Source organism: Cetorhinus maximus, chromosome 6, assembly GCF_964194155.1.
Source record: "Cetorhinus maximus chromosome 6, sCetMax3.hap1.1, whole genome shotgun sequence".
NCBI classification, from domain to species: Eukaryota; Metazoa; Chordata; class Chondrichthyes; order Lamniformes; family Cetorhinidae; genus Cetorhinus; species Cetorhinus maximus.
Genome location: NC_135884.1, coordinates 14910232 through 14932388, shown reverse-complemented (window position 1 = coordinate 14932388; position 22157 = coordinate 14910232). Strand labels below are relative to the sequence as shown.

Here is a 22157-nt window from a genome sequence, read left to right as displayed (position 1 = left end):
AACCACTTGGAGCTGTCAATCAAACTGTGAATTGAGAGGCACTCCAGGTTGTGAAATCAGTCATGCAGCACTAATCCAATAATGATAACTCTCAGGTTTATGTCAAAGACAGAGTGAAGTAGCAATTACTGATGTTTTGTAAACACTGAGGAGTTTTTTTCTCAAAAATATAAAGGGCAGGAGTTGTAAATGCTTTGACAGCTTGACAGTTCCTTTCGACAGTTCCAATGAGCTTGAGAGTTCCAGCGAGTTTATGCACTTTTTATGCACATTCATGTCTACTTTTAACAATCCCAAAGGGCATCTTACCTCTCCCAAAGGTGTCGTGGGACCATATCCAAAAGGGTACCTTACCTTTGCAAAAGGGTACCTTTTAAGTAACCCCCTATCTAAGTAACTCCATAAAGTTTAGACCTGCTCCTACCAGATGTACTCTGCACACATTGTGTTTCCCACTCCTAGCTGGTGAAAATCCAACATGGCTGGAGGCAGCTGCTTTTATATGGGGAGCTGCCTCTTTGAACCAAGGATGCAAATTAAAAGCCCTGCCCCCACCCTCCCTCCCAACGCCTACACCAATCCTGTGAAAATGGTACATGCTGTGTTCCGGGGGCAGGGACTTCCAGATCTATGCCTTGGCAGGCATTTTTGTAACGACAGATAGGATCTCCATCTCCACAAAAATTCAGGTCTGTGCAACAGTGTATAAATCAAGTGTCAACTGACTTCAAACTGAATTGGAGAGAGACCACTTTCCTTAAGAAATCTCATGCTCTGTTGCTGTTTTGTGAGTTGGGTACTGATTTCAGATTCCGACTGTAATTACATTGTAAAGGCACATTGCAATGAATCCAAACAACTTTGCTATGTTATATTATAACTCCCTAAGAGTCTTAGACACTGAACTGTGAAAGATAAGAGGTGATAACTACAAGATAACCACATTTTAGCTGCAAGAGGTCAAGTTTTAGTTTTGAGAGACTGAACAATTAAAAACAACTCCTGTTTATAAAGCTCCATTAACATAATAAAATGTCCCAAGGGGCTTCATGGAAACATTATAAAACAAAATATGATACCAAGCCAAATGAGGAGATATTGGGTCAGTTGACCAATTACTTGGTCAAGGAGGTAGGTTTTAAGGACTGTCTTAATGGAGGAAAGCAAGGCAGAGTGACGTAGGGAGGGAATTCCAGAGCTTAGGGCCTCAGCAACTGCAGGCACGGCCACCAATGGTGGAGTGATTAAAATCAGGAATGTTCAAGAGGCCAGGATTATTGAATGATCTTGGAGAGTTGTGAAGCTAGTAGAAATTACAGATAGAGAGAGGGAAGGGCGAGGCCATGTAGGGATTTGAAAAATAGGATGAGAATTTTAAAAATCAAGACTTTGCTAATGTAGGTCAGCTAGCACAGGGGTAATAGATGAATAGGACTCGGTGCAAGTTGAGACAACAGACTTTCAGATAACCTCAAGTTTACAGAGGGTCGAATGTGGGAGACCAGCTGTAGGTGAATTGGAGTAGTCAAGTCTAGAGGTAACAAAGGCATGAAAGAGGGTTGCTGAAACAGATGAGCGAAGGCAGGGTTGATGTTACGGAGGTAGAAATAGGCAGTCTTAATGATGACACGATTATGTGGTAGAACCCCATCTTGGGTTACATATGACACTAAGGTGCGAACATATGAATTAGAAGTAGGGATGGGCTATTTGGCCTCTTGAGCCTGCAAGTCGGTGATTAGGGAATGGAATTAAAATCACTGGTGAATTAATACACTTAAAGTTTGATGTTATCCCTGCTTTCTAAAATGATAAACCCAGGAACAGAAACAGCACCCTGGTAAGTGTTGGAAATGTGCAGTTTGAGCAGCCTCGGAGAGATAGTAATGGGTTAATGTTTCAGGTCTGCCTCTGATCTGCTGGAGGGTCCCACCAAGAACTTTAAGCCATCTGTTTCCTTCAGACGTCATCACTTCTGACATTTTCTGTGTTTTTGTACTTTGGAATGTACAGCATCTGTAATTTTACACAGTTTCCCCTTTGAGGTTTCTGTTTAACACAAAAGTGCTGCTAAATGTTAGGCTTGTTTAACCAGTGATCAGGCAGACAGGCTCAGAACACTGTGATAGCTGTCTTATGAAAGCCTAACAGTAACACCGGAGCATACAGCTCCTGGGTTGATGACTGTACTACTAACCAACGTTAACTGAGCTCCACAAGATTCTCTTACCAAGCTTGGTAACCTCCGGTCCTTTAATGACATCTTCGCAACTCAGTTGAATCAAAATATCATTTTCAAAGAGCAGACCAAGCTATGGAAGAGGTGAGGTAATGTCTTCGGAGGGTCAGGTTGGGGTGCGGGATCTGCGTCTTACAAAGAACTTATGTCATCCAAGTTTTTCCCAAAATTCTCTGGAACAGAAGTCCTCTATGACGTCAGGCTGCTCAGCCAATACATTACCCAACTGGACTTTTCTCCCTAGATTTAGACAATTGGACACTAATATAATCCAGATGTAGCTCCCGATTGATGTACTCTCTCAGTGAAATGCTTCCTAACTCTATTACCAATGTAGCATTCCTTAAAAGCAGAGATGGTATTTAACGGTATATACCCGATACCACACATTACAGCCCTATACACCATCAGCCCCTCCGTGGAATTGCTCACCGTGAGTTCGGGATATGTTTAAAAACAACGGGCAGGATTTTTCGCTCAGCGTGCGGACGCGCACCCGATATGCCCGAGCGTAAAATAGCGAGTGACGACGTTGGGCGAGTGTCTCGATGTTATCTTGGTCGGCGGGCGTGCGTGAGAGTCGGCAGCACGCCCGCTGACAATTAAGCGGCCTATTAAGACAAGTAATGTATTAATTAACCTGGATTTTTCGGTGCCCGTCCAGCGTTATGGTTGGCGGGTGGGCGAATCGAGGAAACCTCACCCAAGGGCGGGATGAGGTTTACGATATTCATGGTAAAGAAAAATAAAACTGTTTGGGCAGAATTTTTATAATCTATACATTTAGGTGAGTGAGTCCAATCTGTGGACGTTTTTTTCCCTGCATTTTAAAATTTTTATTTGATGGTTTTAAATGCTTCGGCTCCCTGAGGCGGCTGGCTTCAGTGCTCACCCTCACTCCGGCAGCGCTGAGCCTTTCGACGCCTCTTTCACCCGTTAATTGGCCAGCCAGTGTGAAATCGCGGTCGGGGGGGGCCGATCGCGGGCAGTGGACCATTTCCTGGCCGCTCCCAGGCCCCTCCACCGCGCCCGCCCGACAACCTCAAAATTCTGCCCAATAATGTTACTGTCAACTAAGTGTGACGCCGAAAATGTTACAGCAAATAAGTGCATCATCCACAGGAATGGGCACCGTCTGCAGGATTTTTAACTATATACAGAGTTTTCTCAATCCACCAGGAGGTGGCAACCTTTCAGATGAAGTGGCCAGGCTGTAGTGGCGCTGCAGGTCCAGAGTGGACTAATCGATGCTCCTCTGTTGTTTCAGCAGAAGACAGCCCACAACAATATAGAAAGGTCGTGGACTGGTGGAGTCCCTGCTAGCCTCCTAATGCACTACAGGTATGAGGTTCACCAGCAGGCGTTCGATCTCCGGACCCCGAAGGGCCACCCCTGACACCGGAGGACCACCAGGCGCCATTTGCACCTGCACCACACCTGCTCTCTGAAGCAGGCACCAGCGCAGATACCAGCACCTCGGTGGGCATTAGAGTGGCAGCTGGTATCTCGGTGCACATTGGTGAGGGCACCTCACAATCACAATCGCTTAAGGTGCATGCAGAGGCAGAGAGTGCCCAGGGCACCGGCAGTCGGAGGACTGCTGGAGACCAGGACGATGCTCAGTCGAAGGCTGATGATGAGCCACTGGAGTCGTCCATTAGGAGGCACATGCTGGATGTCCAGCGGGATGTGTGGGAGGATCAGTTGGAGATCCATGCGGATGTGCATGCCATGGACTCCGTGATGGAGGAGTCCATGCGGAGCGTGAGCACTGCATTGACTGGCATGGCTGAGCGCACTGCCTCCTCCATTGTGACAGTGGCAACTCTCATGGAGAGGCAGCTCCAAGGACAGAATGAGGGGTTCCTGAGGTTGCGCTTGGAGCTGCAAGCCCTCACACAGGCACTGACCTCAGGTGGTCAGTGTCAGTGTGGGAGCTGGATGAGGCACCCAGTATCCCAGCTAGGTGCCCCTCCATCAATGGTGTGCAGGGAGGTCCAGAGCAACCTCGCTTTGGTGCACGAGTTGCCTGTGGTCTCTGTGGGCTCCTCTCAGGGCATCCTGGTTGATGGCAGCAGCTCCTCCGCCCTTCCACCAGTGACTGTGCCATCTGATGAGGCTGCAGCGACTGGGGAGATGCCAGCCATGGCACTGGCCGCTCCCTCCCAGGCGGGGCCAACACAGGCTCCACTGCCCAGAGGACGACCACCAAGGTCATCAAGGCCAACAAGACAGCAGAGCCAGCCGGCTGGCTCCAATGCCGCTGCCAGTGAGGGGGTAGCACCTAGATATAGCACCATGAGCATAAGAGGGACTGGTCACAGGTGATTTTATGTTCATTTTTGTTTACTTTCTGTATACTGGTCTGATGTTGAAACCAGAAACATTTCTGTCAAGATTATTGAACTGCCAGAATGACGTAAATTGTGTTTTTGTGGTCCATGGCCTGTATATGCTTCACCTTTTTATCTCATTGGTGTGGGAAATGCCAGTATGTAATGCTGGACGTAGGTGACTCTGAACTTTATTGCACAGGCACCGAGAGTTCTTTGGGTTCAAATGAAAGGATCCTTTCAGACTTCCGGGATGGAGGCGGCAGCCTTGGCCTGTGTTTGAAGCTGATCTTGGTGGCCTAGCTGAAGGAGCATTGGATTAAGGTGTCCCTGCAGGTTACTGAGGTCTGGCTCCATGCCCTCAATGTTCTCCTCACCGTGCTCCTCTTCAGACCCACTACTGGACTCATCATCTGTGGTCTGTGGAGCTGCTTCAAGATCCTCTTCCTCCAGTGGGTCCCCCCTTGCCAGTACCAGATTGTGGAGACCGCAGCATGCAACCACGATCAGAGACGCCCGCTCTGGGGGGTATTGTGGTGCTCCCCCTGAACAGTCCAGGCATCGGAAGTGCATCTTGAGAAGACCTATGGTCCTCTCTACCACCGCCCTTGTGGAGCCATGATTCATTTTGTAACACTTCCCTGCCTCTGCTCTTGGGTGGCGGAGAGTCATCATGAGACACCTTTTCAATGGATAGCCCTTGTCACCCAGCAGCCATCCATCCAGTCAGGCTGGAGCAGTGAAGAGCCTCGGCACCTGGGAGTGTCTCAGGATGTAAGCGTCATGGGAGCTCAGGGTACCTTGCACAGACTTGCAGAAGCTGCATCCTGTGGTCACACACTATCTGGATGTTCATTGGGAATCCCTTCCTGTTAACGAAGGCACCGGGCTGACCCACTGGTGCCTTGCTAGCCACATGTGCGCAGTCGATTGCACCCTGGATGTGGGGGAACCCAGCAATCGCTTCAAAGGCTCTGGCTCGCTCAGCCTGGCTGGCCTCGTCCTTATTGTAAAGAATAAAAGTCAGTACCTGGGTGAACAGAGTTTCTGTCACCAACTTGACGCAACTGTGGGCAGCTGATTGGGAGACTCCACACAGACCCCCTACTGACCCCTGGAAAGAGCCGGAGACATGGAAGCTGAGGGCCACTGTGACCTACAGAGCCACTGGCATGGGGTGTCCACCCACACAGTCGGAGCTGATCTCAGGACCAATCATCTGGCAAATGGAAGTCACGCTGTCCCGAGAGGCGGAATCTCCTTTGGCATTGCACCTCGGGCATATTGAGGTAACTGCATCACTGCCTGTAAATCCTGAAAGCAGGATAGTGGCATTTCCTGCAGCCCCTTCTGTCTTGGACTTCATGCTAGCCCTGCGCCCTTTGTGCTTGCGTGTCTCCTCCCACAGGTCCCTCCCTTGGAAGCTGCACAGACACACGTGGCCTCCTCTTCCTTCTGCCCCTCTCTTCCTCCTTAGAGGAAGTGCCAGCAGCAGAGAGCACAATCCCCATTCCCAGGGTAAGGGAAGGCTGTCTGATACCTGGAAGGCCCCACACGGTCTGAATCCTCGGGGGGCCTGGCAGACAGCAATGAGTCCTGAAATGAGGCCAGGAAATGCTAAGAATGAAGCCCCGAACAGAGATGAAGCTGCCAAATACCAATAAGCAACCAGCTGCAAACTATCTCCAAAACTCCTCACTACTCACACCGCCCTTGGATGAAGTTTGTGAAATTGTCGGCTGCCCGCCCGCCCGTTTTGTCCGTGCGGCGAACAGAAAATCGCACGGGCAAGGAAAAAAATCACAGTCAATTGGACTGTTAAGGGCCTTAAGTGGCCACTTAATTAATGGTGGGCACCGCTCCGGCACCCGCGTGTGCCCGCTGAGTGAAATATCGCGTGAGTGCGCGATGACGTCAGGACGCTCGCCCGACATCATCGCGCAGTATTTTACTCCCGTTCGGATTGGGCCCGCGGGATGAAACATTCTGCCCCTGGAAAATCTCACTCTCTTCAGGGTTCTCCTGGCACGTTCCTCCGATGACACAAAGCTAGGGAGAAATTTGGAGAAGGAATTCACCACCCACTGGAAGGCTGGAGAATACGCTGGCGCTGTTTTTAATCTTTGTTAGCCTCTGCTCTCCACCCCCCACCCCCGCCCCACCAACAAGCCCCTTACCCACTGTGTCCAGTTCTATTTCCAGAAGGCTGAAATCAGACTGCACAAAGATCCCATAAAGTTCATAGTAAGGAAGGCAATAAGAAGCAAGCAACGACTTTGTTCCAGTGTCCCCTGCGTGATCTTTTAAAAACCAAAGAATATTTGAAACAGGGTCACAGACCCGAAACCTTGGGCGACCTTTTCATCTTCAGGTGGAAGCAGCTTTGGGAATGGGCGAGTCGGCAATTTCTCACCACCGGCTGGTGAGCCAGTTTGCTGGGATGTTCCCAGCTCTGGCCTATTTTCAGGGAGGTGACTTGTGGTGGTGGTGTGTGGGTGGGGGAGGTGACGGTTACTTGCCCACCAGCAGCGGGTAGCCAATTAGGCCAACTAGGGAACTGAAAAGTGCCAATCGACGGCACTCTTAACTTACCGTCTGGATTTTCCAGATGTAAGGCGTGGCTGGAGCCCGAAGAGTTAAGGGGCCTGCCAGAGGAACATCCAGCAAAGCAGCCCAGCATGGATCCATTGGGCTTTTCCATCCTCTGGTGGCCTCTCCCTCTTCAACGATGGCCTGGCAGCTGTGGCCACAATATATTCTGTATTATTTACCAGTCTTCCTGTGGAGCTGCCAGTTGCCCAGAGTCACATTTGCTGCCATTGCCCTCCACCATTCCACCCCACACCCCAACCCCCAGATGACTGCGGAATCCACCGACTGTCCTCAACAGGACAGTGTTCCCTGAGGCAGCCTATTCATTGGCCACCCCCCTTGAAAATCTACTTCAGGATCCCACCATGGGCACTTCCGTGGCATCAGGACCCAGACCTTGGAACTAAAATTCAGCTCCTTGGCTCTGTTTCTCGCTCTGCTGATGCTGTCTGACCTGCTGATATGGTCAGGATTTCCTGTCTATGTCCAAGATTTCCAGGAATTCCAAAGAATTTTGTAATTTTGTACTTATGCAGATTGGGCTAAAAACATGATTTTGTAAATCAGAAAGAAATATCTAAAAATAAATGTCTTTAGCATCCCAATAAAGTCAAATCTTCACTATGGGCCACAATGGCATGAGATTTCACGGGGTCCGGAGCTAAGGCCTTTTTCAAAATTGGCAATAGGGCTTGGATGTTAGGGGAGTGCTTGGTGTCTTAAACAGGAGCTGTTCCTGGCTTGGAGAAATAAATTGCAGGGAACCTGGAGACAAGGCATATACGCTAAATAAATATAACAAGTCACACCGCAACGGTACGAAAATTAATCTTCACTCTGATTGCGACCCCCTCCCCCCCTCCCCCCCCTCCCCCCTCCCCCCCTCCCCCCACCAAGGCTCTGGCTTCAAATAGGCTTGATCTGCTTTCACTAATAATAAACATGCTGACACTTGGATCTTTCACAGCCTGTGAATTCAATCGCATGTTACCCTGGTCAAGGTCACGCAGAACATGAGCAGAAGTTCAGAGAATGTCAGGGAGGATGGGCAGGTTTTGGATGTGTTTGGAAAAGCACAGTTTAACTCAGTTAACGTGGTCTAAAATGGCCCCACTGTCTACCTGCCCAGAAAAATCCTCACCTTCTTCAGACCAAAATGTGAGGACGTGCAAAGAAGTTAAAATGCTTACCAGCTGCATGTGTACTTAATTACATTCCCTAACTTGTGGGACTGAAAGTTGCTTCAAGGACTGGCTTACAATCGAGTCATGACAAAAATCTTTTCCTTCAGCTCTTAGGTAGGGAAGAGACGTGCCAATGTGAGCAAGCATTGTTATAAAGAGGTGCTAAACGATAAGATAGGGGTGGGAAGACACAGCTCATGACAGATATATAGGCGGGCTCAGATTCGTTAAGCTGCTGAAATAAATTTAAATAAAGCTACTGGTTAAAGTGGAAGTCTCCACACCACTCACACCCTGCACTGCCCACCCCCTCCACTCCCTCACAACTCGTCCCATTTCCTCACCCCTACAATTCAGTCTGCCTTGAAGGAGGCGGGGCCTCCTGTGATGCGACATGAACTGGCCAGGAGCTGCCGGTACCAGAACAAAGCAAGGCGGGAAAGTATTTGGTCAGAAGGGGCCTGGAGATCCCTGCCAGTGAGACAGTTAACTGCAATACTTTGTATAATTGTATGAACCTACCGGCCCACACACCTAGCAAAGAAAGCACCTGTATAGCATCGTTCACAACCTCAGGACATTCCAAAAACGGGTTTACAGCCAATGAAGTACTTTTGAAGCATAGTCACTGTTGCAATGTAGGAAACATGTGCACAGCAAGATCCCACAATCAACAACGAGATAACGACCGGATCATGAGTTTTAGTGATGGAGCTTGATAGGGGCACATTGGACAGAACACGGTGGTGAACTCCCCTGCTTATCATTGAAATAGTGCCTCGTGGGATCTTCTGTCCAGCTGACAGGCAGATTGGGCCTTGGCTTAATGTCCCATCTCAAAGGATGGCACTTCCTCAGTACCGCAATAAAGTGTCAGCGTGGGAGTCTCCGGCGTAGTATTTTAATCCGCAAAATTGCTGACTCCGGCAAGAGCGCTACCGGTGAGCTAATCAGATACCTGACCCAAATTTTTAACCCCGAGGTTAAGGGGGTAAGGAAACAATTCTCCCCCGAGCAGACAGAGCACCTCAATAGCAAAGAAGCTTCCACTGCTTCCCCGAAAAAAATACCAGACATCAGGCCAAGTGAGTATACTCAGCAGCTGATCTCCTCTCAAGCCTAGGCCAATGCCAATCTGAAACGAGTATCCAGGGTGATTCCCCTTTGATTTTCATTCCCTGCTCAGCATTGTCCTTGTGATAGAGGACACAGCACACAGGACATTACAGGTACAAAACTGTGGGCTCCTTCCCGTTCCATAGCAACTGGGCATTTGAGGCTCCACACCGACAGCCCTACCCTCTCATTGTTCCATCCACAACCAGGAGAGGACTTTCCCCCCATTGGGGGGGTTGTGCAGGGGGTGGGCACAGGTGGGTGCGGATCCGATCGGCGCCCCCGATTGGGTCTGCTCCGCCACTTTACATGGACGGGCCAATTAAGGCCTGCCCAGCGTGGCGCGTGCCCAGAAGCGCTGTGCGCCCCTTGTGCGGGTGTTAGGGGGGGGGTGTTCCCTGAGTCAGGAGTGCACTCTATTGCGTGCAGAGGTGCCTCAGGGAGATAAGTTTTAAGTTTTAAAAATTTTAATAAAGAAAATTAAAAAATTTAAGACATGTCCCCTCATGTGACAGTGTCACATGAGCTGGGACATGTCAATGAACTGTAATGAAACAATTTATTTAATTTATAAACCCTTCATGAAACCTCATCCTGCCCGTGGATGAGGTTCCATGAAAAATGTGAAGGCCGCTTGGGCTCGTTGCCTGCCCGCCTCTGCCCGCCAACCTGAAGGTTGGTCAGGCAGCTTTCTCAAGAGCCTTAATTAGTTAATTAATAGCGCTAATAGGCCTTTGACAGTTCGGCGGGCAGGCAGCCAAACTGAAAATCTAAATGACGCGCGGTGACGTCGGGACACACGCCCAACGTCACCCTGTGTCATTTTAGGCCTCGGCGAGCAGGCCCTGCCCCCACTCACCGAGCCGAAAATTCTTCCCCCAGAGTTCTCTGATTCAACGAAGAGTGTTTTTTATTCGGTGGGAAGCACCTTTGCTGTTTTGAAAGGGCTCAGACAAATAGCCCTATTGATGGGGTGTCAATATAGACATTATCGCGTCTGCACATCATACAGTTTCTCTGTTAGCAATAAAGCAGTAAAAGCATACATTATATAGCACAGTGTCTACTTTATCATTGTGTACATGGTTTATAAGGGAGCTATGACCAAGCATGTTACATCAGTCAGCCTTGTTCAGGTGTTATAGGACATCTTAGAATAGGTCACTCTCCAAGCTGTTTAATTTTATTACAGCATCATAACTCTCCGTCACCTATTCTAAGTGGCTGCTTCCCACTTACCAATAATTCCAAAGATATCAAGTATGTTTGGTGCAAAGATAACCAGTAAGTTGATCAAAGTAAGCAGTATGATGGCAATGATGATATGTCTCAACCAACTAAAGGGTTTATTCTGGAACAGCATTTGTTGGATAGCACGGCGCACCTGCAAACAAGCAAAATTAAAGAAAAGATTTAAAAAGGAACATTCCAGAAATATTCCTCCAGATTCTCATTTCTGCCTCTGGCAGTCATGCCCTCCAGCAGTTGTGATGGTGGCACATTGAAGACTGTTGCACTCTTCATGACCATTAGGAAGTCCAATCCCAACCTGGTGGGATTGTATCTGTCCCCATGTTAAAAATGGCCTCTCTGGTGCCAGTCCAGTGCCAGTCTGGCCTTGGCCTGGCCTTAAGGTGGCTGCAATGTAGGAAATTCATAAAGAGTTGTTCTGTGTTTTGTTGCATGTACTTACCCCATTGCACAAATTCAACAATAGTAATTTGGAGTGGTATTATGCTACAGCCCCCATTGGAGCTCCAACATCTCCTAGGATATTAGTTTGCTGGACTGAATTGTGAAGTTCTTAAAAACTATGCTGGGCACAACTGTCATGTCCTTAAGCTTTAACAGTAAATATTTCAATAGTTTGATCAAAGCCAAATTATCTGGCCATTGTCCTGAATTGTGTGCCAATGGATTGTAGAGAATGATAGCTTGAAACACAAGCGCAGTGACATTTTAACCTTTTGCCGCTTGGCTTCATTGTGGAACGGGTTTCCTAACAAAACCGATTCCCAATGAGCGTTGAGTTACCTGGCATCTCCCACAATAGCCTAAAAGAGCAGCAGATAGAATTGGATGCAGGCATTCCTCAACCTCATTCCCAATCCTGAAGATTAACCCTACAAGACTAAGGTCAAACTTGAATCCCTGACTACAATGCGTTGAGAGGTGGTATTTGCATTGGCCTTGGGCCAAGTCTGGTTTTCCCTGGAAAAAGCAGAAAGATTGATCTCTGCAAGAATCTGGTGCATCGTTATTGATTTTCTCAACACTTGATGTTGGGATCACTTGTACAATATAAGATTAAGACCCTTAAACATGAGTTCATTGTCCTCTCTCTGCTCTTTTCTCATTCTCTATAAGTTCAAATATACACACACACACCAGCAATCCTTGGTGCAGGGCTATAAAGCTGCACCATTGCACTTATTAATGTGAAGCCCTCCTCAGGTTGTTTTGACCAGTTAATGCAACCTTATTGCTTCACATTTGTGTAACTAGTTCACTTACATAGAATATACAGCACAGAAACAGGCCATTCGGCCCAACCAGTCCATGCCGATTTTTATGCTCCACCCGAGCTTCCTCCCATCTTCTACCATCACTCAGCACTCTCTGGGTAAAGAGGTTTCTTCTGAATTCCCCATTGGATTTCTTGGTGACTATCTTATATTGGTGACCTCGAGTTATGTTCTTCCCCACAAGAAGAAACATTCTCCCTGTATCCATCAAAACCTTTCAAAATTTTGAAGGCCTCTATCAGGTCACCCCTCAGCCTTCTTTTTCAAGAGAAAAGGGACCGAGCCTCTCAATCCTTTCCTGATATGCATTTCTGGTGTCATCCTTGTAAATCTTTGCACCCTCTCTCCAGTGCCTCTGCAACTTTTTTATTACGTGTTGACCAGAGCTAAGTGTGGTCTAACCAAGGTGCGATACAGATTTAGCAGAACTTCCCTACTTTTCAGTTCCCGCCCTCCAGAAATAAAGCCTCGTGCTTGGTTTACTTTTTTTTATGACCTTGCTAACCTGTGGCTTAAGCATTTACCTATGACAAACTACAGTAGAAGTTACCGTTGGCAATACATTTCAAATAAAACAGGTTAGTTTAAAAAAAAATTGTTCTCGGGGATTTAGGTGATCCTGGCAATGTCACATTTCCTGCTCATCTCCAGTTGCCTGTGGTTTGTGGTTCCTACCATTTGGCTTCTATTCTGTACGTAGACAGAGAAAGAGAATTGATGGTGGCCCTTCTTCTTAAACTGTTCATAGTGATTGTTTATACTTGCTAGGCCACATCAGAAGTTACCAAAAGGCAACACAGGCAGTCGTGTGTAGGCCATTCTGGACAGAGATGGTAACAGTTCCCTTCCCTGAAGGACACAAGTGAGTTTTTACTCATGAGCTGGCGGCTTTGATGGTCATTTTTCTAATCTCTCTATTAGAAAAATGCAGAATGAGGAATTTGGTCCAAGTGCACTTAATAATTATCTGATAATATCACCGGCAATAATTTCTACCCTTATATGGTATTGTCTAGCTTTGCTATTCACTAACGCTAATTGGTCCTCAATGGGATATGTTCCCAGAGTAAATTACAATATCTTTGCAATAAGCTACACACCAACAAAAATAACTTGTATTTATATAGCAACTTTAGCTTAATAAAACTTCCCAAGGCACTTGACGGGAGCAACATTTGACAGCAAGTTACATAAGGTGATTTTAGGGCCAATGGCCAAATCCTTGATCAAAGAAGATAGGGTTTAAGAGGAGTCTTGAAGGAGGAATAATGCCAGGGATTATCATTACCCTTAGTGAAGAGTTGTCAATAGTGATTTTTTTTTTGGTATAAAACTATTTTAATATTTTTATACATCAAAAGTTGAAAATTCCAGTAATCCATCAATTAGGATTATTTTCTTCTGTCAGCATTTTATTTCCTTTTGATGTTCAGAGATCTAAAAAGAATGTTATTACTTTGCTGTGGTACATGAGCCCTGGCATTTGGACTCTGTGCAGTAAAAAAGGTTGAAAAAGGGAAACTGTTAACCTTAAAGAGAGAAGAAAAAGGATCGAAAGAGAAACTTTCAAGTGGGAAATAAAGTGGAGAACATGAAAAATCACAGAATTGTTATGGCGCAGAAGGTGGCCATTCGGCCCATCGTGTCAGCACCAGCTCTCCGAATGAGCAATTCACATAGTGCCATTCTCCCACCCTCTCCCCGTAACCCTGAACATTCTTCCTTTTCAAATAACAGCCTGATTTCCTTTTCAATGATTTGATTGAACGTGCCTCGACCACACCCTCAGGCAGTGCATTACAGGTCTTAGCCACTCGCCGTGTGAAAAAGCTTTTTCTCATATCACTTTCGCTACTTTTGTCAATTACTTTAAATCTGTCGCTCTTGGTCCTTTCATGAGTGGGAATAGTTCCTCCCTATCTACTCTGTCCAGACCCCTCATGATTTTGAATACCTCTATCAAATCTCCTCTCAGCTTTATTTTTCCAAGAAAAACTATCCTAACTTCTCCAATCTATCTTCATAACTGAAGTTCCTCATCCCAGGAACCACTCTTGTGAATCGTTTCTGCATTCTCTCCAATGCCTTCACATCCTTCATAAAGTGTGTTGCCCAGAACTGGACACAATACTCCAACTGAGGCCAAAGTCATTTCTTATACAAGTTCAAAATAACCTCCTTGCTCTTGTACTCCATGCCCCTTTTAAGAAAGCCCAGGGGCAGGATCTTCCCCCTGTTGGGGGTGGGGAGGGATGGTTATGTGGGAGCGGGCGGGTTCTTGATCGGCACCCCCAACTCCATTTTACGTGAGCGAGCCAATTAAGGCCCACTCAGTGTGACTTGCGCCCGGAAGCGCTATGCGCTCCCTGTGCGGGCGGGGGGGGGTGGATTCCCTGAGCCGGGAGTGTGCACTTTTGCACATGCGCGTGTAAGAGCGCACAGGTCTCCCTGAGGCTAAGTGCTGCCTCGGGGATCGGCTCAAATATGAAAAACAGATTAAAGAATAGAAAAAATTTTACTGACATGTCCCCTCATGTGACACTGTCACATGAGCTGGGATATGTCCATAACTTTTATTTCAAGAATATGTTAACATTTTAAAACCCTCGTGAAACCTCATCCCACCCGTCCCTCTGCTCATCCACCCCCTTCAGAGTTGTACCCTTTATTTTATATCGTTTCTCCATGTCCTTCCTACCACAAGAAAAAGAAACATTATAAAAGGAAATAACAAAGACAGAGAGAGAGAGAGAGAGAGGGTGAAAGTAGTAGCATTCAGTACCGAGACCAGAGATTTTATAGTGTGGACCATCAGCTAATAGAAGCTCCTGTTCAATAAAGCTGCAAGTTTTCTGATCCCCTGTTCTAGTAATGTAAAATAAACCTGTTCTGAACCACATTCAGATCCTTGCACTTACCGGGAAGAGCACAATAGGCACAGTGAGGGTTACAGCAATCAGCACAGCTACACGGACGCACAGAATCAGTGTATCGAAAGGGTCAAGCTTACTGTATGTATGCAGCAGCTCTGGCTCAACTCTGCCTGTAATGAAGAAACAGAGCATCAGATCTGGTGTTCTGTGACAGGAATAGAAAAATGGGTCTATGATTGCAATGAACAGCATGTCAATGGAAATAGGCATCATTGCTGAGTAGGCTCAATGGGCTTAATAAAGCATATATATTTTTTCTTTATTCTTTCATGAGATGTGAGCATCGCTAGCAGAGCCAGCATTTGTTGCCCATCCCTAGTTGTCCTTGAACTGAACATTTCAGGGGACATATTGCTGTGGGTCTGGAGTCACATGTAGTCCATATAATCAATATTTGCATACAATTACAGGGAAAAGAAAACTTACATTTATATAGTGCCTTTCACAATCTCAGGACATCCCAAAGTGCTTTATAGCCAATGAAATGCTTTTGAAATGTAAGAAATGCAGCAGCCAATTTGTTCACAACAAGGCCCCACAGACAGATAATCTATCTAAACAAAAGCAAAATACTGCAAATGCTGAAAATCTGAAATAAAAACAGAAAATTCTGGAAATACTCAGCAGGTCTGGCAGCATCAGTGGCGAGAGAAACAGAGTTAATGTTTTGAGTTGAGTATGACTCTTGTTCAGAACTATTTGAGTGATATTGGTTGAGGGTTAAATGTTGTGTTGGCCAGGGTGCCATGGAGAGTAACACTGCTCTTCTTTGAAATAACCCATGGGTTTTTTTTTCGTCCACCTCTGAGGGGGGTCAGGGCCTCGGGTGTAACATCTCATCTGAAGAACAGCACCTTAAAAAAAAGAGTAGCACTCCTCAATACTGCACTGGGAGTGTCAGCCTGGTTTAGGTGCCAAATGCCTGAAGTGGGACCCTGATCCAGAGGTGAGAGAGCTCCCAACTGAGCCACAGCTGGCACTGTGTCAACTACCTGTACGAATCAAGTATTTAAAAAATGACAGATGTTTGTAAAATCAGCTTTGGCACCAACTTAAAATAATAGGAACACATGAGCAGGAGTAGGCCATTTGGACTTTCGAGCCTGCTCCGCCATTCAATAAGATCGTGGCTGATCTGGTTGTGGTCTCAGCTCCACTTTCCTGTCTGACTCCCCCATAACCCTTGACTCCCTTGCCTAACAACAATCTGTCTTACTCTGCCTTAAATAAATTCAAAGGCCCAACCTCCACTACTTTCTGAGGAAGAGAATTCCACACATCAACGACCCTTTGAGAGAGAAAAGTTTCTCCTCATCTCCATTTTAAAAGGGAGTCCTTTTATTTTTAAACTATGTCCCCTGGTTTTAGTCTCCCCCACAAGAGGAAACATCCACCCTACTTAGTTTCTTCAGGATCGTAATATGTTTCAATAAGATCATCTCTCATTCTTCTAAACTCCAAAGGGTATAGGCCTAACCTATTTAGCCTTTCTTCGTAAAACAACCCCTTCAACCCAGGAATATGTCCAGTGAACCTTCTCTGAACTGCTTCTAAAACAATTGTATTTTTTTAAAATAAGGAGACCAAAACTGCATACAGTATTCCAGATGTGGTCTCACCAAGACCCTGTACAACTGTGGTAAAACTTCCCTACATTCCCCTTGCAATAAACACCAACATTCCATTTGCCGCCCTAATCACTTGCCAAATCTGCATACTAACTTCACGTCATTCGTGTAACAGGACACCTAGATCCCTTTCTATCACCGAGTTCTGCAATCTTTCTCCATTTAAATAGTATGCTGCTTTTCTATTCTTCCTGCCAAAGTGAAGAAATTCACTTAATAAGTGATACAATTTCAACACCAACTCAAAACTAGCCCCAAGCTTTCTCCTTAACCCCTGAATTCTCCAGCAGCTGAGGGCAGGATGGTCTGGATAGTGAAAATCTTCACAGCTACAGTCAATACGACTCTTAAACTGACCCACAGGGAAGACCAATCATCTGATTTTCTGTACCACCTTTTTTTTTTGAGACAAAATGCCTTGTTTCCATTTGCTGGTTTGTTTGGTGGTCAAGGGAAGCGCTATCAAAAATCAGCAAATGGGAGCTGTTGGCCAATCCGATTAGTGGGCATCTCCATGCAACAGTAACTTAGTGGGTGATATAATGGAATGAGTTAGTGTATTTAACAGACAGCCGTGTGGTTAAACCCAGTGGAAGCGAATGAGTGCACGACACTACTATCCTAGGATTGGAACCCAACTCAGGCAAGAATGGGAAAGGGACTGGGAGAATTCCTTGGGTATTCAAAAGTGATGAGTTGAAAAGATAATCAGCCATCCTGGGGCTCAAAGTTAACTGAGGTGCACCATGATCAAGAGACAGAATATGGCTGTAGGTCAGCTGAGTCCATGAGTATGGGACACAACCACACTTCTTGGGAATGGACCCCACTAAGTTGAAATGAGAAGAGAAAGGAAGTTGTATCGGGATCTCAGATACAACTGAGCTGAGTGCAGGAGACAAGTGCCCTGGGATTGTCACGGAAGTAAGACATGTCAATGCATGAGGTGACAAGCCTACCTCTGACCTTGTCAAATGCTCAGACCTATATTGTCTCTGACCTCAAATTTCATCACCTGTCTCATCGCTGCTGAAGTAAGTTCTAAGAACTCCTGGCACTGCCAAAAAGCAGACACTTTCCTTTTGGCAGAAGACATCATCTTGCATGCCTCATTTTAGCCACTGGTTTGGTTGCCAAAATGTGCTGGGACTACATAGCTAGAGTGTAAAAATTCTCACCTAGTTGCTACTTTCCTCATCTCCCACCATCCTGTGCCAGTATAGCCTGGCTGTTGGAATGAATAGCCAAGTACTGTACAGTGGCTCTAGTGCACTTGTGGAACAAAAAAACTGCTGTTATCTATCTCACTCCCTCTGACTAAATATCACACCTCTGGTGAGCTATTCTAAGTGTCCTGGAGACCGTCTGCATATAGTTCATAAAGTAGGTGTTAAGCCAAAATGATTGTGGGATAAAGGGAGAACTAAAACAGGCAACTTGTGAGTCCACACAATTTGTGGGAAATTTTCAGGTGAGGGATATAACCTAAAGTCTACAGAACCGTGGCCACTGGGCTGATGAATATCAAATTATATTTAATCTTGCAAAATTTAAGGTGACTTTGGAAATAGCAAATGTGCATACACAACGGGGGATATATAATTACATAAATTGCAGAACAGAAGAGCTGGCATAATTCCGATTATTGAGTGCTAAAATGCGTGAAGATCAATAGCAAACAGCAAAGATTTACAGAGATCAAAAATGGTTTAAAGGTGCAACAAGAATAGCAAATTGATGAGTTATCAAACGAGACCAAGGAGCCCAAGTTTGGGAAAACAGGAAAAAAATGATGGAGGGAAGCTGCAATAACTCTCAATGCTAATTGGATCACTTTAACAGTCATTGGCTGAATATTAATGGCCGGTGGGGGGGAGGGGGGGGTTGGCAAACAGCTCCCCACCCCCCCCCAACCCATCAGGAGCAAAGCTGGTGTAGAGCCATCCCACTCTGTGCCAGCATGCCCTGTTGCCATGACATGCTGCGGGCAGGGTAAACAAAGGCTGACCGCCCTTGGGCGCTGCCAGCTAACCCAATTGGCAATCTGATGGCAGTTCCATCCATCCCGGCAGCACACCAAGGACACATTAGTGGGCACTGCTGGGGCTTCAAGAGGAGGAGGAAGTCCCATGGATCCCCACAAGCAGGTAAGTCTGGGTCTTGGGCAGGGAGGGTTTGAGCAGGACAGGGGATAGGGGGTAGGGGGCAGGGTGGGGCTGGTTAAAGGCTGTGAGCAGGTAGGAAGAAATGGGGGGTTCTATCTTAGAGGGGTCACCACCCAGTCAGCAAAGGGCAGCCCTGAAGATAGAACACCCCCCACCACCCCGCCGACCTTTGAAGAGATTATTTTAAAAATTGGGTTGCCCACTCCCTTCCAACTGTCCACGCCAAACATTTCATGGCATGGGTAACATATTATCAGGTTCAAATGGCTTGGTAACAAGCCTAATTGATCCTTGGTTATCTATTTAAACAGGTGGGCAGGCTGACAATTTTGGCAGTCCCCACCCCTCCCCCCCAGTATTATGGGGGTGAGCTCAGAGGGTGGTTGGGAAGGTGGTGAGGTGGTAGAAAGGACCTATTTTTTATTTTTCTTGGACTGTGACTTTAAAATTGGACTATGGCTTTAACAACTACTATGGCTGCAGTTGAAGGACATGTTCACTGAGCAGGATGAGGAATATCTACAATGTTGCTATCCTGGAACATAGTGTGTCATGGAGGAAAGGGATGGTGCGGAAAGGACTCCTGGACTAGGGGAACTGCCTGATGACAGCATTTTAATTGGCTCCTGACCAGGTGACCAGGGTTATGTTTTTGTGTGGTAACAGTGCGGAGAGAACAGCTCCTAGCCTGCAAAGAGCGAAGGCCTGAAACCTCTCTCTCCTAGTGTTTCTAAGATTCCAGCAATTCTGCCATATTAGCTAGCTGGCTACCCCTCACATCTCTGTAACCTGCTTTCTCTGAAAACCCCTGTCAAGAGGAAAAGGGGAAAAAAAATCACCACTAGAGACATTGAAAAGCAAGTTTTTCAACCACAGGCTGAAAGAGCTGGGAGACCACCTTGTGTCGTCAACAGCAGACTGCAAGGAATTTGGAAGACATCAATCAAAATCAACCCATCTAATCCTGCACTCCGGATTGGTGCTATTGAACTGTTTTATCTCACCCTTAAAATCCATGTTTTGTGTGTCTTGTGTGTGTGTGCGTGTGTGTTTGTGTATAGGGGTTTAAGAAGGGGTAGAGTTTAAGTTATTGAGTTAGAAATTAGCAGTTCATATTTCTTTCTTTTGCCAGTAGTTAAAGACAATTTGTTCATTAATCTGAAGAGTCTGATGACGACATGGGCTTTGGTCTGTTTGATTAAATGTACCATGCAACATGATTTTTACAATTAAAAATATTAAAATTGAATATAAAAAAGTTATTTACTTAGTAAGTTTACAAACCTGATGCTCGTATTCTGTTAATCTAAATTAAACAATTTGGTAGAATTGGGACAATCTGGTGATTTGGACAAGCTTTTTCACATTTTTCGCAGCTCAGGGAACAGTGATATTACAGCGCGCTATTGCCAGTGAGTCGTGACAATGGCCCCAAACACGCCTGGCGGGGCACGTAAAATGCCACCCCTTGTCTCTACCTCTGTACACGAGAATGAAATGAGACAAAAGATATGTGCGTTCTTTGAACTCACCATAAAACGTCAAGTATCCAAAGAGCGCTGCGAGAAAGTACATGACATACATGACCATGATCGAGATGTTCGACACGTGCTGCATTTTTTTCTTGTTTGGGCTGAAATACAAGTTGTTCGTTTCAGACATAAATCACCCACAAGCACCTGGAATTGTCATTAAAGAAGAAAACACCACCTGACACTTCATAAGACACTGAATTTAAGCGTGCAGGTCTGCCAGAGATACCTTCTTATGTTCCGTAGTAAGTGCCTCAGCATTTTATTTTTTCTGAGAGTTGATTCACACTGGCTTATGTACCACTTGGAAGTAGATAGGCCAGAGATGGGACAAAAAAATCCCCATGGTGAATCTAAATGAATAGTTGTGCCTTTCGTCTCTTCAGAGGTGGAATGAGCCATCACTTGGTGACATATTTGATACAAACAGGTAAACTACTAGAACTCAGAATAAGGTGAACATGCAAAACAAGTTAGGACCAATCTCACTTAATGCAAACAGTACAACTTATCCTTGTGTATTGATACAAAATAAAGAACATGCCATGTCGCTCCACTTGTGAATTGTCTCACTTGACTTCCAATTCCTTTCGATGGAAAAATCAACAAATCCTGAAATGTGACATGTGGCGTAATTTTAATTCACCCAAAACCTATTCACTTACACAGAGTCAGATTCAGGCCCATAATATTTATCTTGTCCTCTCTTCCATCTCCTTTGAAAAAGGGTAATTAATTTGATTTTCACTCTTCAAAATCGGTTATAAAAAGAGCCTTCTTTCTCTACGTTCTCCCTCTTCTCCAAAAGCTTAGGAAAAAATGCCTTCCTTTTATTTCCGGGATTCCTGGAAAAAACAGAGCTTTTGTCTCTTTCTCTCTCTCTTTTGCTCCCTAATTCTTGGCTCCTGTTCTTCATGGTTCAGAGCCTTCCCTCCCTCCTGCTTCCTGTCTGCTGGGCACCTTCTTTATGCTCCTTGTGCACTAAAGATCTTCATGCGACCGACTTTTTTTTCATTCGTTCATGGGGTGTGGGTGCCGCTGGCTAGGCCAGGGTTTACTGCCCTTGTTTAGAGGACAGTTAAGAGCCAACCACATTGCTGTGGGTCTGGAGTCACATGTAGGCCGGAGCAGTTAGGGACAGCAGATTTCCTTCCCTAAAGGACATTATTGAACCACATGGGCTTTTATGACAATCAGCAATGGTTTTGTGGTCATCATCAGACTTTTAATTCCGGATTTTTATTGAATTCAAGTTTCACCATCTGCCAGTCCCCTGAGCATTACCCTGTGTCTCTGGAGTACTCGTCCAGTGACAATACCACTAAGCCCCACCTCCCCTTTCTGATTGTAGTAGACCCAACTGCAGGGAAGGCTCACTTCTCGCGACAATCCTAGCCAAGGTCTTCCACTCGCCTGTGATGTCCTCTCCATTTATTTTATTGGAGTGGGAACTCATTTGTCGACAAGCACACAGTGGGAAACGCCTGGCCCCAATCTCTCTCTGCCTGCAAAACCTGCTTTACTCATCAAATGCGGTTGGAGTTTGTTATACCCGAGAAGCACCATCTCACATCTCACTGAAGCCACCCAATGTCACAGACCATGGAAACAAAGCTGGATCGTTAAAGTTACAATGACTTCAGAACTCAAAATGCATCAATGCTGCATGGTTGCTCAACCCCCAAGCAAACAGATCCATTTGCCCAATCAAAAACCTCACTTATACATACTTTTTCAGCTCTGTGTAGATAGGTAGTACCTCTGGGTGACAGACAAAGGCAAAGGCCAAGATAGGAATGGTGTACGCAGTCTGCGAATGAGAGACAGAACATTGAATTTATTTAGAACAATGAAGGAGGGATATAAATACCTGCAACATCAGAGCCCAATCCACTGGCTCCAGCTTAGTT

At 46.0% G+C, this 22157-nt stretch overlaps 1 protein-coding gene across 1 annotated transcript in view; it reads right to left on the bottom strand.

Moving 5' to 3' along the window:
- Window positions 1-22157, bottom strand: part of LOC144681562 (sodium-coupled neutral amino acid transporter 3-like) — a 142812-nt gene that overhangs the window by 12565 nt on the left and 108090 nt on the right. Inside the window, exons 11-14 of the mRNA XM_078543245.1 lie at window positions 21978-22057; window positions 20248-20348; window positions 14908-15032; window positions 10704-10848 (exon numbers count right to left, since the gene is read on the bottom strand). Of these exons, the coding sequence (XP_078399371.1) occupies window positions 10704-10848; window positions 14908-15032; window positions 20248-20348; window positions 21978-22057 (451 nt within the window). The remainder of the gene's footprint in view (window positions 1-10703; window positions 10849-14907; window positions 15033-20247; window positions 20349-21977; window positions 22058-22157) is intronic.